This window comes from Charadrius vociferus, unplaced genomic scaffold, assembly GCF_000708025.1.
Source record: "Charadrius vociferus isolate BGI_N301 unplaced genomic scaffold, ASM70802v2 scaffold7, whole genome shotgun sequence".
NCBI classification, from domain to species: domain Eukaryota; kingdom Metazoa; phylum Chordata; class Aves; order Charadriiformes; family Charadriidae; genus Charadrius; species Charadrius vociferus.
This window is the reverse complement of record NW_009649308.1, coordinates 5031798-5044724: the sequence shown is the minus strand read 5'-3', so window position 1 is coordinate 5044724 and position 12927 is coordinate 5031798. Positions and strand designations below refer to the sequence as shown.

General features: G+C 45.7%; 1 protein-coding gene across 3 annotated transcripts in view; it reads left to right on the top strand.

Moving 5' to 3' along the window:
- The window catches only part of SEPT6 (septin 6), a 22690-nt gene extending 12287 nt beyond the window's left edge, over positions 1–10403 (top strand). The window contains exons 5-10 of one of the 3 annotated variants that reach the window (XM_009889273.1): positions 2719–2815; positions 3082–3250; positions 3756–3888; positions 4548–4738; positions 6670–6713; positions 9223–10323. In XM_009889273.1, coding sequence (XP_009887575.1) covers positions 2719–2815; positions 3082–3250; positions 3756–3888; positions 4548–4738; positions 6670–6673 — 594 coding nt within the window. In that variant the 3' untranslated portion in view covers positions 6674–6713; positions 9223–10323. Of the gene's footprint in view, positions 1–2718; positions 2816–3081; positions 3251–3755; positions 3889–4547; positions 4739–6669; positions 6714–9222; positions 10324–10378 lie in introns of those variants that run through there. The other 2 variants (XM_009889271.1, XM_009889272.1) reach the window with 2 other exon arrangements.
- The last annotated feature ends 2524 nt before the right edge of the window (positions 10404–12927 follow it).

Genomic DNA, 12927 nt, shown 5'->3' with positions numbered 1-12927 from the left:
ATGGAAGAAGGAAATCAGCAGCATTTCCTCACTGGCAAAGACAGCAGCCGAACAGTTGATACCAGTGGAGGAAGCGACTCTGCTGTTGAGGGTAACGGGGCCCATGGATGGCCGAGGTTCAGGCTGTGCCTGTGTGGCCATAGCATGGTGTTTCTGCCACTGTCTCAGGTTGCTCCTCTTGCTCCCACCTCTGGCTTTGTCCCTTGGAAATACCCTTACTTCACTCTCTGGAGACTTGAATAGGAAGCAAACAAAAAGCATTAACAGCTGTGGGAGAAGCTGACTATGGGATGCTCCTCATGGACAGTTTGAAGAAGCCAACAGGGAGGTCTGGAAGCTTTCACCCCGAAGTGGCAGGATGGGAAGAAAAGTGGGCAGCTCTGGTGGGCTGTGGAGGAGCTGGTCACCAGTGGGGAGCACATTGCCACTCGCAAACATTTGCCTAATCCTGTGTCCTGGAGGGAGAGCAGCTGGCTTGAAACCTCAGGCGCCACAGAACCACAATGGCTTTTCCTCTGGAAATAGCACCGTGTAGACCTGCAGAGGAGGGTGTAGCCTTTGTGGGGTTTAGTACCTGGGGCATTTCAGAGTTTCCAGCAGTTGGACACAGGTACAGACCAGTTCCAGTGTATCCTGTAGTGAGGAGCCGACCTGCAGTAGGTGAATAGCCCACCCAATGCCTGGCAGTAGCCAGCATGTCCCCGCAGTGTGATGTCTCTGGTTCTTCCAAGAGCAGCTGAAGGTGGCGTGTGGCCCTTGCTCAGCCCTGGGGTCTTTACCCTGTCAGGCTGCCTGACAGTGGCTGCACAACGGGACACTGCGGGACATGCAAGGCCTGTTTGCAGCCGGTGGAGAGGCAGTGACCTGCTCCACAGGGATTGCTGACTGTTCTTGACCCCATGTGCAGAAGTGTTTGTGGATAGTGCTGCCACTTGTGCGTGGTATGTCTTGAAGGCAGGAAAAACTCCAGCTTGTAGCAATGAGGCGGTAAATTATTCTTTTGGAAGCTGGCTAGGGGAGTTTCCCTTATGTGTTGTGGTGGCTGTTCAGTTGAGACAGCTTTGTTTCCTTCCCCTCCAGTGTTTTGTATTCCCTGCCCTTTGTGATTAGACAGCTTTCTGCTGAAAATCAGATTCCTTCAACCTGGGAGGCCACTTTCCTTTTTCTGTTGCTTGGCCCCTCCCGCAGGGAACTTACCCTGCACAGACCAGGCACAGCTCCATGCTGGCCTGCATCCCTCCAGGCGCTGGTGCATCAGTGTGATTGCGATGGTAACTCGGCATGGAGAGTGATCCGGGAGGCACCGCCGCATAGAGCCTCTGCGTAGCCCAGCATGGCCCCATCAGACTGACTGCCAGCCCCGCTTACTCTGCGCGTGTCCCATGCGAGAGCTGGGAGGTCAAGGAATAAAAGCTGAGAAGCCCATCTTTGTGAGTGCTTGCAGGCAGTTTTCCTGTATTTGAAGTTTGACTGTATGAGCGACGCCCTGAAAGCAGAAAATGTAATCTCTGAAATCTTTCACTTGTACCAGCTGTCATGAACTTGTCCAAGTTTTTAGATAACCTGTGGAATTAAAACTTCACTACCTGCTCTTGAGAGCAGTCCACGGTCACTGATCTTAATTAGCTTCCTGGGGCCCTTTTAATTGCCCAGAACTCAGCACACTTTAAAAACTCTAGCTAACAAATGTCACTGCACAAAATTCAGCAGAAGGGGTGGGTGTAGGGAGCTGGTAACATTATTTTAAGTGCTGAAACCTTGCACTTGACTTCTTTGCTGCTTGGCAGTATAGTTCCCAGGAGCAAGCGGGAGGTGGGGGGAAATCTCACTTATTGCACAACAGATAAATGCAGCAAAGTACAATAGCAGTGTCTGGGGGATTTGCTTGGCTGCCTGAGTTTGGGGAATGACAGGAGTGTAAGGTGAGGTTTCTTGAGCCTAGAGAGGTGTCGGGAGTGTTTCTGTTCCAACTCCGCTGAGCTCGCACTGGGTGATACTCTTAGTCTCTCTGCAGAGGCAAAAAGTATCTTCTTTACGAAGAAGTGACTATTTTTTATTTCTGAGTTTTTGGAAAGTAAATCCCTCTTGTTCTTAGCCAGCCTTCAGGTACTTGTAACAACTGTACTCTGTGGAGTGTGTCTCACCTTGAAGAGCTTAACAAGGCACAGTTAAGCTAGTGTTACAGCTCCTCACTAGGGCTGAAGCAAGCGGGGAGGAAAGCTGTTGCTCTGGGGGTGAAGGAGCGACTTTGATCTCGTGATCCAAAAGAGCGAGTTGTCTTGTGCTCCAGTGTGAGCTGAGGGAGTGGTGGGGGGATAAAATCAAGAAGGCTCCAAGACCTCTTTTATTGCTTCTGTGCTTGTGCAGATGTTCTCCTCACCCATGGCAACCCCTGGGACAGCACCGCAGTCAGAGCCGCGCAGCGCGTTGTTCAAGCTGTCATTCTGATGCTAGTCTTGCACTGGCTCTTCTCACCTGAGACCCTGTGGCTGGGAGGATCAGCCAGGTAGAGGATATAGAGTGGTAGCACTAACAAGATTTCTAAAAAGGACCTTCCCTTCTCCCCTGTTGTCTTGGGCTAGTGGCCAGTGACTAGACTCCCTGAGATTAGCGTGTGCATAATGACTGTCTTGCTCAGTGGCTGTGCTAATCTCTGTGTGCTGGTAAGTCAGCCAGAGTTGAGAGAGACTAACGTGGGTATCATTAAATGTGTTCCAGGCCCACTTGCCGTTTGCAGTGATCGGGAGCACGGAGGAGCTGAAAATAGGAAACAAAATGATGAAAGCTCGTCAGTACCCCTGGGGCACAGTGCAGGGTGAGTTGAGCCCTGGGATTTTCGTGGCATGAATGGTGACACTTCCGCCAGGAGGCAGTGGGCTCTCATAAGAGGAGCGAGGGCCTGCTGGACTTTAATATCTCACTGGGAATTATCCTTTGTTAAATCCTTGTGTCAGGCCTATAGTGACAGTTTTCTCTGCTCGGAAGGGCTGTCAAACCTGTTAAAGGAGTAGACAGGTGAGGAATGTGGGAAGAGACCCTTGTTTCTCCCCCCATTTTATTCCTTATCATGTCTTCTTACAGTGGAGAATGAAGCTCACTGTGACTTTGTGAAGCTGCGGGAGATGCTGATCCGCGTGAACATGGAAGACCTTCGTGAACAGACCCACACACGCCACTATGAGCTGTACCGGCGATGTAAACTGGAAGAGATGGGTTTCAAGGACACCGATCCAGACAGCAAACCCTTCAGGTGGGATCCCTGGAGGAGACAGGAGAGCTTGAGAGAGGCATTGTTGGATGCACTGCGTGTGTGTGTGTGTATGTGTGTGTCCTTGAGAGAGCATATAAAGAATCAATGCAGCAAGAAAACCTGCCAGGTCAGATAAATCCAAACTTTAGCAAAGGTGCTGGCTCAGTGGGAGAAGGTGAAAACACAGACAGCGTGTGCAGGATTGATTGGGGAACTGCAAGTATAGGAGTAGAAATGTCTGTGCTGCAAAGATACAGCAGTGTCCTTCTGAGCTAGTGTTTGTTGCCAGCTGGTCTCTTTGAGTTGCCCAGCATTCAACATACAGAAAAGTGCAATAGTGTACAGAGCCAAGAAGTGATTGGGTAAATACATCCTTGGGCACACATGGGTGAGTGAGTGGCAAATGTGCTGTGGGCAGCAGTATTCATGGTGAAACCCTGATTTCGGAGGTCCAGGGGAAGCAGTTTTTCCCAACTCACATCACTGGACTTTCCTTTCTTTTTAGCTTACAAGAAACTTATGAAGCCAAAAGAAATGAGTTTCTGGGGGAACTGCAGAAAAAAGAAGAGGCAATGAGGCAAATGTTTGTCCAGAGGGTCAAGGAAAAAGAAGCGGAGCTGAAGGAGGCAGAAAAAGAGGTGAAGACTGCAGTATTTGTCTCTTCATGGTTGTGAGTGATAGATCCACTCCCAAATAGGTAGCTGCTGCCAAAGCACTTTCTGCATAGTGTGGTTTAGGACTTCCTTATCAAGAAGTCTAAAGTTTAACCTGGGGTCATGGAGACATTAAGGTGTTCGTCCTGTGGTACAAAACAAGATCGCTGTGCTTGTAGCATACAACTTAACTGCACCATGAAAGTGCCATGGTCTTGATTCTGATGGAGAGTTGCAGTGTGGCAAAATTCAAGGAGAGAAACAGCCCGATATAAGCTTGTTAAATAAAAAAGATACCCATAGAACTGCCTTAGCCTTGTGAAAAATCGATTAATGTACTGACCTTTAAAATGAGGCGGAGACCCCTAGAAATGGATTAATTTTTTTTACGGTTATACTCTTCCAATCCTCTGTTCTTAGTTTGTGCAATGGTGCATCACTGGAACATTGCCTGGTCTGTAAGCTGTTGTGGAAGGAGACTGTTCCCTGCCCTTTGTCTACACCATGTCAGCTCAGGGGGCTAGAAGTGATATAGAGACCAATGAAAACTTGCAGGCTCAGATCTCATGGGATCCTTCCATCTTCCTCTTTTCCTGTGAACAGAATATCTGGTAGTGCTGCTCACCTCTTTCCTTCCCCTCTAGCTGCACGAAAAATTTGATCGCCTGAAGAAGTTACATCAGGATGAAAAAAAGAAGCTAGAGGATAAGAAGAAGTCTCTGGATGATGAAGTAAATGCATTTAAACAAAGGAAGACAGCAGCTGAGTTGCTCCAGTCTCAGGCTCAGCAGGCTGGAGGATCGCAAACTCTTAAAAGAGATAAGGAAAGAAAAAAGTAAGTTGCTAACCCAGTGGTATTTGCTTTTTGGTAATGGTTCTCCTTTCCTATTTTTCTGGGTGTTCATATTTCTCTCCCAACCTAGCCAGTCCTTATCAGGGGAAGGTTTGCAGACAGATTTAATCCCTACTAAGACTGAGCAGTAGCTAGAAGCATTTTACCTTTAGCTGCCATCCTGAAGAGAAGGGAGCAGTGCTAACCTCCGTCATTGCTTGCTGACAACATGGGAGAGGATGATCTTGTTTTCATTCCCGAGATTCCCTGCTCCTGCCTTGGTCTGTCAGTGCTTGTAATAAGTGGAACAATATTAGCTGCCAAGGCTAGGGTGTGGGTAGGAGGGATGTCCCACTACCCCCAGAGAGGAGTGTGTCCTGTCTCAGGGTCTTACTTGTTTAGGTTGGGAAAAAGCTTAAACTGTGGAAATTTTTCAGGGAGACTAATAGTCTTGAAGTCTGAAATCTGCAAAATGAGGGGACAGGTCATAGCTCCTTGTTAGTGCTCGTACTTTTCTCCGGCCCTAAATCAGCTTTTTGCCCTCCACAAAAACAGTGAGATATCCTGCATGGCTTTAGCAGGAGTTCCCCATGCCAGGGACTGGTGTGACAGGATCCAGCCCCTCGTAAGGGTCCTGTGATCTGGGCCGCCGGCAGTGCCCATGCCAGGCTCCTAATGCTCTGCAGTTGCTCAAGAGCAACCAGCTGTACAGCTGAAACAGTCCTCCTGGTTCACCTAGCAATGAGCAGTTCCTTTTTGTCTCACTGTGGAACATTTCCCAAAACGGAGTGCTGTGCCACCTTAGCATGTGTACAAAGGGCAGCACGCAGATAAACAAGGGTCTGGTTTCTATGCCACTGCCATAATCCCCACTCTGCACATCCCTGGGGCAAAACCAGAGCAAATCTTGCCTGCGCAGTCTTAAATCCATGGAGAAGTGCTGTTAATATGACCAATATGGCATGTGCCCAGAGAGCTGACAGGACTGTTTGTCAGGGAAAATAGCCCTTGACTGTTAAACTTGGCATGAAATGAGACAGGAGAGGAAAAAACCAATAACCAGAATGAGACCCTGGTTTAGTCCTTGTAGTTTTGAGCTGGAGCTGCTTCAATGTCAACATTCTTTTGCGATGAGCAATTAGTGCTCCTGCCCTTTTCTCACTTGTCCGTTCCTTTTTCCACTGCGTATTTTGATTTGCTCCTTTGAATTATCTTCAGGGGTTTATAATTTCTTTTCATGCTGAGGAGCCTGAGACTGACTGAGGACAGATTCCTCTTCCCAGCCTGGCCTCTGTGAGGAATACACAGCTGAGTTCTTTCATGTTTAGAGCCCTCAGACATCTGCACACTGCTTACACTGTAGACTTCAGATCAGTCAGGGTCAGGATAACAGAAATGGGAGACGACATGCCCTATAGTATGCAATTAGTTGCTGTGGCCCAAGTCACACTCTTGTTCCTAGAAGCAGCTGTGATTTCAGAAGAGCTCCTTGCCACCAAGCATGTTCATATGGAAAAGCATTGATACCGTCCTTGTCAGTTAAGGACACAGGCACAGAAAACTTCATGGAAGAGATAGGTTAGTGAGTGAGGCTTGGGAAGATTGTAGGAGGCCTCTCTCTCCTCCAGGAAAATAGCTGTGTTAGAAATGGTGCTGCTTTCTTTGCTCTGTAACTTCTCCAGTTTTCCTTAATAATTCATTTCACTATATAGATCATAAATATCTCTAACAATCCATGAATTTCACAAGCTGTAGCTTAATTGTATCTTGTTTCCTAGTGGCTGGCAGTACACTAGCCTTTTTCTTTCACAGGTGACTCTTTTAAACCCAAGCTCTGTAATTTGCACTAATCATGACTTGGTTTCTTTTTTTTTTTTTTTTTTGGTTACATCATTATCATCATTATTAGCTCTTAAATGTATGCTGTTTTACAGTTAGCTGCTGTTTTGCTGCATGGTGCATGAGGCACATTGTCCTGGTAAGCGTCATTAACTAATATAGACCTCACAGTGGGATCAGTTACGGTTCCTAAAAAAACAGACCCCGTGCAAGTTCAGAAGCCTATAAGTATTATCTCTGTCTTCCACTGCTTTCACCTTTACTATACATGCTCTACCAGTCTCTCTATATATATGCAGTTGTAGAAAAAGGATGCAATGAAGTTTGTCTTTAAAGATTCTGCAAAGTAAAATGCAGAGAGACTCAGTATGAGGACATGAAAAGTAGGAAAATAAGGATTAGGTCCTCTTCCTTTTAAACCTTCCCAGCACTTTGTTGGCTCTGTTTTCTTTATTCCATCTCCCTTAGAAATAAATTATATTCTTTAATCGCATAGGCCATATTGATACTATGACAACAATTGCTGTGGAGATGTGGTGCTGATGATAAAGCCCAGCTAGCCATGAAAATGTCTTTTCCTTCTCTCCTCCTTCCCTCCTGCCCCTCCAAGTTGTGCTGTTAACTTGTGGTTACAGCGCAAGTGAAGGTGGATGCAAGACTAGTTTTTATCCCCCCATTTCACATACTAACAGATGGTAAAACCTGCCAAACCTAGAGCTTTCCTTTGTCCCAAAGCACCAGAGAATCACCAAACTGTGTGTGTGTGCACGTGTGTATGTGTGTGTGTGTGTGTACATTAAAGAAGCTACTGCCAAGTAACCAAACCAATATTCACCTGCTGTCTTATTATAGTTGATTGTCCAAAACCACAAGAGATGATGAATGGAGCATTTAGCAGATAATGAAGGCTCTGAAGATAGACTGAAAGACTTTGTGACATTTTCAACAGTCAAATGGGTCACCCGGGGATGGGATATTCAGTTGTAGCAGACAGACATGGACCCACACTCCTGGGAGCCATGCCCGGTGTGACCATGGTTAGGGTCATGCTAGTGGTAGAAGAGGGCTGTGTTCCAGATGCATCCAGAAAGCCTGTCAGGGCACTTTGCCCCTGAATAAGGCCAGCGTCTTAGTTTCTGATGAGTCATGCCAAGGCGTGGAGTTCCTACTGGAGCAGAGCCCTGTTAGCGGCGTTATGCTGTGAGTCTGTCCAGAGTGTCTCTGGCTTCATGTAAGCAGGGATGTAAAGTGGCCACTTAGTCATGGGCAGGCTTGTGAAACGGGTAAGGTTGCCTGAAAGGGTTAAAAACCTTGCCATAAGCGTCTGCAGTGCTAAATGCCAGCATCTATTGTAAAATGAAGACTCGTTTAAACAAAGATGCGTAAGAAATGCACCTGCCTGGCAGGAGAGCAGCATCCTCATTAGGGTTATTAGTTAAACTGCTAATGACACTGGTCTACTTATAGCTAGGCTGAGTGTGTTTAATTGAGCCTTTTTAATTTGCTGTTGATTCTCTGGTGAGAGGAAAAAGAAAGCTCCCACAGGAATGTCTTGCTTCTTGACGGGGCAGCAATACTTATTATCCAAAGCAAGAGTGACAGCATGCCAGGTTGAGGTGTGCAGGTCTCTTGGAGAAGGGAACTGTTGGAACAGCAACACTTAACTATAAAACACCCTAAAAACTCAGCCTCGAGGCCACCCTTCCCTGCAGACAAAGCTAGGATTTACATTCTGTCCAGGATACAGGCCAAATTAACTTATGGTCTGCCCTTAAATAGGGAAAAGCTGATTCCAGGATTCCTTCCCTCTTAGCTCCATCAAGGGAAATGGAAAAGCAAGTAAACGTAACACTGTCAGTGAGAGGCATTTGAATTTGATTTCAATGGGATGTTCCACTTAACAGAAGAGCTTCAGAAGGGTCTTGCACTGATTCGAACTGGAGCTTGCAGTCGTCTTGAGCAGTCCGGTTGAATGAATGTCTCTGCTGCCAGCGGTAACTGTAAAACAATGAAAAAAACAATTCTCTGCTTATCCGGCTCTGAATGTGGAAAAATAAGCTCAAAGAATAACAGTGTTCATTCTGGTGCTAAGTACGAAGGCACGGCTAAAGTGCAGTTAGAGTGAACATTACTGATTTTTGTTGGTTTTGGATTGCTTTTGGCAATCCTCATAACTGTACGCTGTTGTGTGCCGGGCTTTGAATCAAATGAAGTTCTTTGTTCCCACTATACAAATGCAGACAGTTCCTTTTTCAATGGTCATTTGTCCTTGCTAAATTAAATATGTATATATGGTACTTTTCCAGAATTCAGAAAAATACTCTCCATATTGATCCATAAAGTATTGCAGGGCTCCACTGTTTTGCAAGGATACAAACAAGGCACAGTTCACGAGTCGTGTAGCTTGCAAAACTGTGAAAGGATTGTTTTAGAAAATAAATTTGGTTCATCCCACTGTTGAGTGTGTGTGCGTGTATGCATGTGTGTGTCTGCATAAAGCATGTTTTGTAATCAAATTAAACCTTATTAACGCTTAGCAACATTTCTTTTTCTCTGTGTGTGTGTTAGGAAACATTTATATTCTTATTTTGGTTTTTTTTGTCATTAATCCATAAAACCATTAATCTGCCTTTTTCTTTCATTTTCAGTTCGGGTTTCCTGTAGAACCTTTCCCTTCACACCAGAAGCGAATGCCCTCACATTTGGTTAACATGCAGCTATGCCATTGTGCCTGTTTGCTCACCTTTACTCATTGCTCCCTTCCTGCGCTCACCATTTTGTTTTAAGCAAGAGTCCGCACCTTTGGCTGTTCTGGGTTATGGTTTTTCTTGTGAAGAACTCAGCAATAGCCTACGTGGAACTGGCAAGAGATGCTCATTGCTGATACCTCTTCCCCTTCAGGCAGTAGCAGGCTGCCGAGCGCTCGTAGGGCTAGCGTCCCCTCTTCTCAGTTGTTTGGCTTTTTGTCTCTCCCTCCATTTTGCGCGAAGGCTGCACGGTAAGACAGCGCAGCTGCTCGGTGGTGTGCATTTAGCCCCTATCGTGGGACTGCTGTGAACGCAACCCGATGCTGCCGTGGGGTGGGACGTGCTGTCTCGAGAGACTGGCTGCCCTCTCCCCTTTTTAATTTGCTGTATCTAACCCCTCGTTACCCCCCTGTGCTGCCATGTGTGACTCAAATAATTTTAAAGGACTTTTTGCAAAACTTGACATCCTCACAGGCACGGGCCTGAGTCCAAACCTCTAGTCCCCAGGCTTGGGGGAGTCTCAAACTTGGATCCATGGTTTGCAACTAAGTGTTCTCTGAATGCTGCAGGGGTCACGAAGGATCTCTTGCCTTGTCTCCCTCTCAGTGTGCTGGCCTGGATGCACATCCTGGATCCAATCTCAGGGAAAGCTGGTCACCTTGCTGTACATACCAGTGTTTGTGAAGAAAGACGATGATGTTTCTTTGACTTTCTTCTCAGTGATTCCAACAATTTCTGTTTTTAATGCAAAAAGTATTACCTTTTTTTATTATTTGGCATCTGTTTAGAACTGTACAGATGCTGGCAGGTTGCTTTTCCTGTTTTCTATTCAGCAAAAGCCTTGTTTTACTGCAAGATTTGCACTATAAAGGAGGGTATTTTGCTCACTGGGGCCAGGAGTTCACTCTGGCCAAGTGCAACTGCGGTTTTGCCTGAAAGTGTCTTCTCTGTGTATTTCTGGATGAGTTTTGTTTTTAAATAAAGACTTCATCAGACAGTGAATTCTGGTTAACATTTACTTCTTTTGTTTTTTGTTTTCTTTGCCCTTCTTTTACAGTAACCCATGGCTCTGTACTGAGTAATTACCCCTGAATACAATGGGCTGGAATGGACCTTCATTTACTTGTTAAATCGGAGGGTCTAATAAAACGTGACAGCCTTTCAGCTGTGACCTTTCCATGGTGTTACCCTTGCTCTCTCCTATATCCTCATTGTGATTCTGTCTTTACTATGTACTGGTGGTTATTGCTTTTGTTAAACAATGTAAAATTAGTCCTAACAAGGTTTTGGATGCTTCCTCTGCAATTAATGGATTTCCCTTCCCCCTGGTCCCTCTCCACCCAGATAAATAAGGGATGTGGAAGTAAGTTCTGTGAGTTATTTTTGCTGGCGAAATAACAACGCAGTTTAAATGTATTTATTGATGACGTTAAAGTGTCAACACAACCTTATTTTAATTATTGCATAGCTGGGATAAAAAACTCTTTTCTCTTTATACTTGGTGTCATGTTCATGACATCATCTATCTTTTTTTATTTGCTTTTATTTTTTCTTTTGCTTAATTCATGCTACCTGAAGACTAGAATGTAATCCTCATTTCCATTTCAGACTTGCCTGTTATGACTCTGACCCTTCAGTCGCACTGTGTGCAGGCCGAGTTCTCTGCGTGTGGGTGAATCCACACGTCCAAACCCTGCTGAAAGATCAGGGTGCATGCTGCCAAAGAGTTTCAACAAAAACCCTTCAAATCCTGGGTTTTTGGACGATAAGCATGCCTCAGACCTAGCCGTGATAGGTGATGCTGGTTCTAGTGCAAGCCGCTGCTGAGAATTGTACTAGAAAGGTAGAGGCTGGATGACGCTAAAGCCTCACGGACAGTTTCTGCACACAGCGTGTTGGTCTGGCCACCCGCGCACGGCAGCGCCCAACTGCATGCAGTAACCCAGATCAAACAACAGTCTGGCCTCCGGTTCCAGCAATCGAGGCAGTTAAAATGCTTGATTGCAATGTATTTTCTCAGGTGTTCTGTTTCACCATAAATACAGTTTTATTTCCCAGAAAAGTCTTTGACTGATTTGTGTTTTGGGGTTTTTTTTAAGCAAGTTAAAATAATTTGAATATTTCCTTCTTCCTCTACTGTCAAATCTCGGCCTGCTCCCAAAACCAGTCAATATCAGTCTGTCAGTGATTTCTAGATTATCTGCTAAAAGAACCATTTAATGTGGCTTTTTTTAACTGTACTGCAGGTTACTGACTGTTCTTCCTGACCGTTTGCCTTATTAGAATGTTATTTAAAGTTATATAAAGTCTTTTTAAAGACTTTAAAGAAGAAATGTTTTTACTTGTTTGATTTCCTTGAAGTACTTGAGGTATCCCAAGGAGGTTCCATCTCTCCTCTGTCAGCTGTTTTCATGTTGCATCTCTTTTTCCTGCTTTTTGAATGTCTTTCTTCTTTTTGCTAATCTTCTGTTTTTTTCTCTTTTTTCCCTTTTCTCTTTCTGTAGCTTTTTTTAATCTGTCTTCGCCAGCTGCACTGGGTCTGAGGGAGAAGACTGCCACTTCTAGAAGAGTTTAAGGGTCTTATGTCTGGGGCGGGGGGGGAGGGGAACAAATCTTCAGTGTTAGTGTCTTGGAAAGAAGCTCTTTTACTGACTTGCATGGTATCTAAAATTGAAGTGTCTTGTAATTTGTGTGACAAGACAGGGTAATACGGGAGAACCGATTGTTTACCTGAAACTTTGAAGAGCAACAGAAATGTGATGTTTGGACTAATGATGTAGCGAATACATTTTCCAACATTGTTAATGGGCATATTTTTTTTCTAATTTTGTCTTTAATAATATAAATGTCACGGGCTTCCACGAGGTGTGAAGCTGAAGGAGTATTTTCAATATGCTGTTGTTTGATTGGTTTTGGAAACTGTGCATTCAGAGTCAAAGCAAATATAAACATGGTGCAATTTGCTCTCTTGGCAGCCACCAAATATTTAATTTTAACAAAGAAATAAAGTAAGAAGAACTATGTGTTTTCATTGGTGTCCTCCTGTGTCTCACCACCTTATTAAACAACCTCCGTTGGCTGGTGAACGTGGGTCAAGTAGTACCTTTTTCTTCTTTCTTAACTAAACCTCCTCTTGTTCTTTAAAGTTAGAAAAAAGCTGGCAGTCTGAGGAGGGAGAGGCGATGCTGACAGCTGCTATAATGATAATAACAGCGGTCCACCCCAGTCCCCGTGCGCAGGGTGCAGCGTGCCCGGCGCCCCAGCCAGCCCCGCATGCTCTTCCCGGCTGCCGTCCTCTCCCCGCTCCCGGGTTCCGTTCCTGTTTACAAATGGGATTGGGCCAGAGCTGCACGGAGTTATGTATTTACACGACAAACACCGCAGAACCAGCACTGTTTAGCCCGACACCTTTCTAACTCTAATGTAAATTTTAAATAAAACCCATGAAGGCCTGCGTGCGTGCTGTCCTGTTTGCTGCCGGCGCTGGCAGAGCTCTCGGGCAAGGGGCCGGGCCCGGGCAGCCGCAGAGATTCCGGCGGTCGCTGAATGGTGGAAATCCGGCGCCTTCGGGCCGGGGGTGCGGTTCTGGCGGCGCTTCCCCTCGCC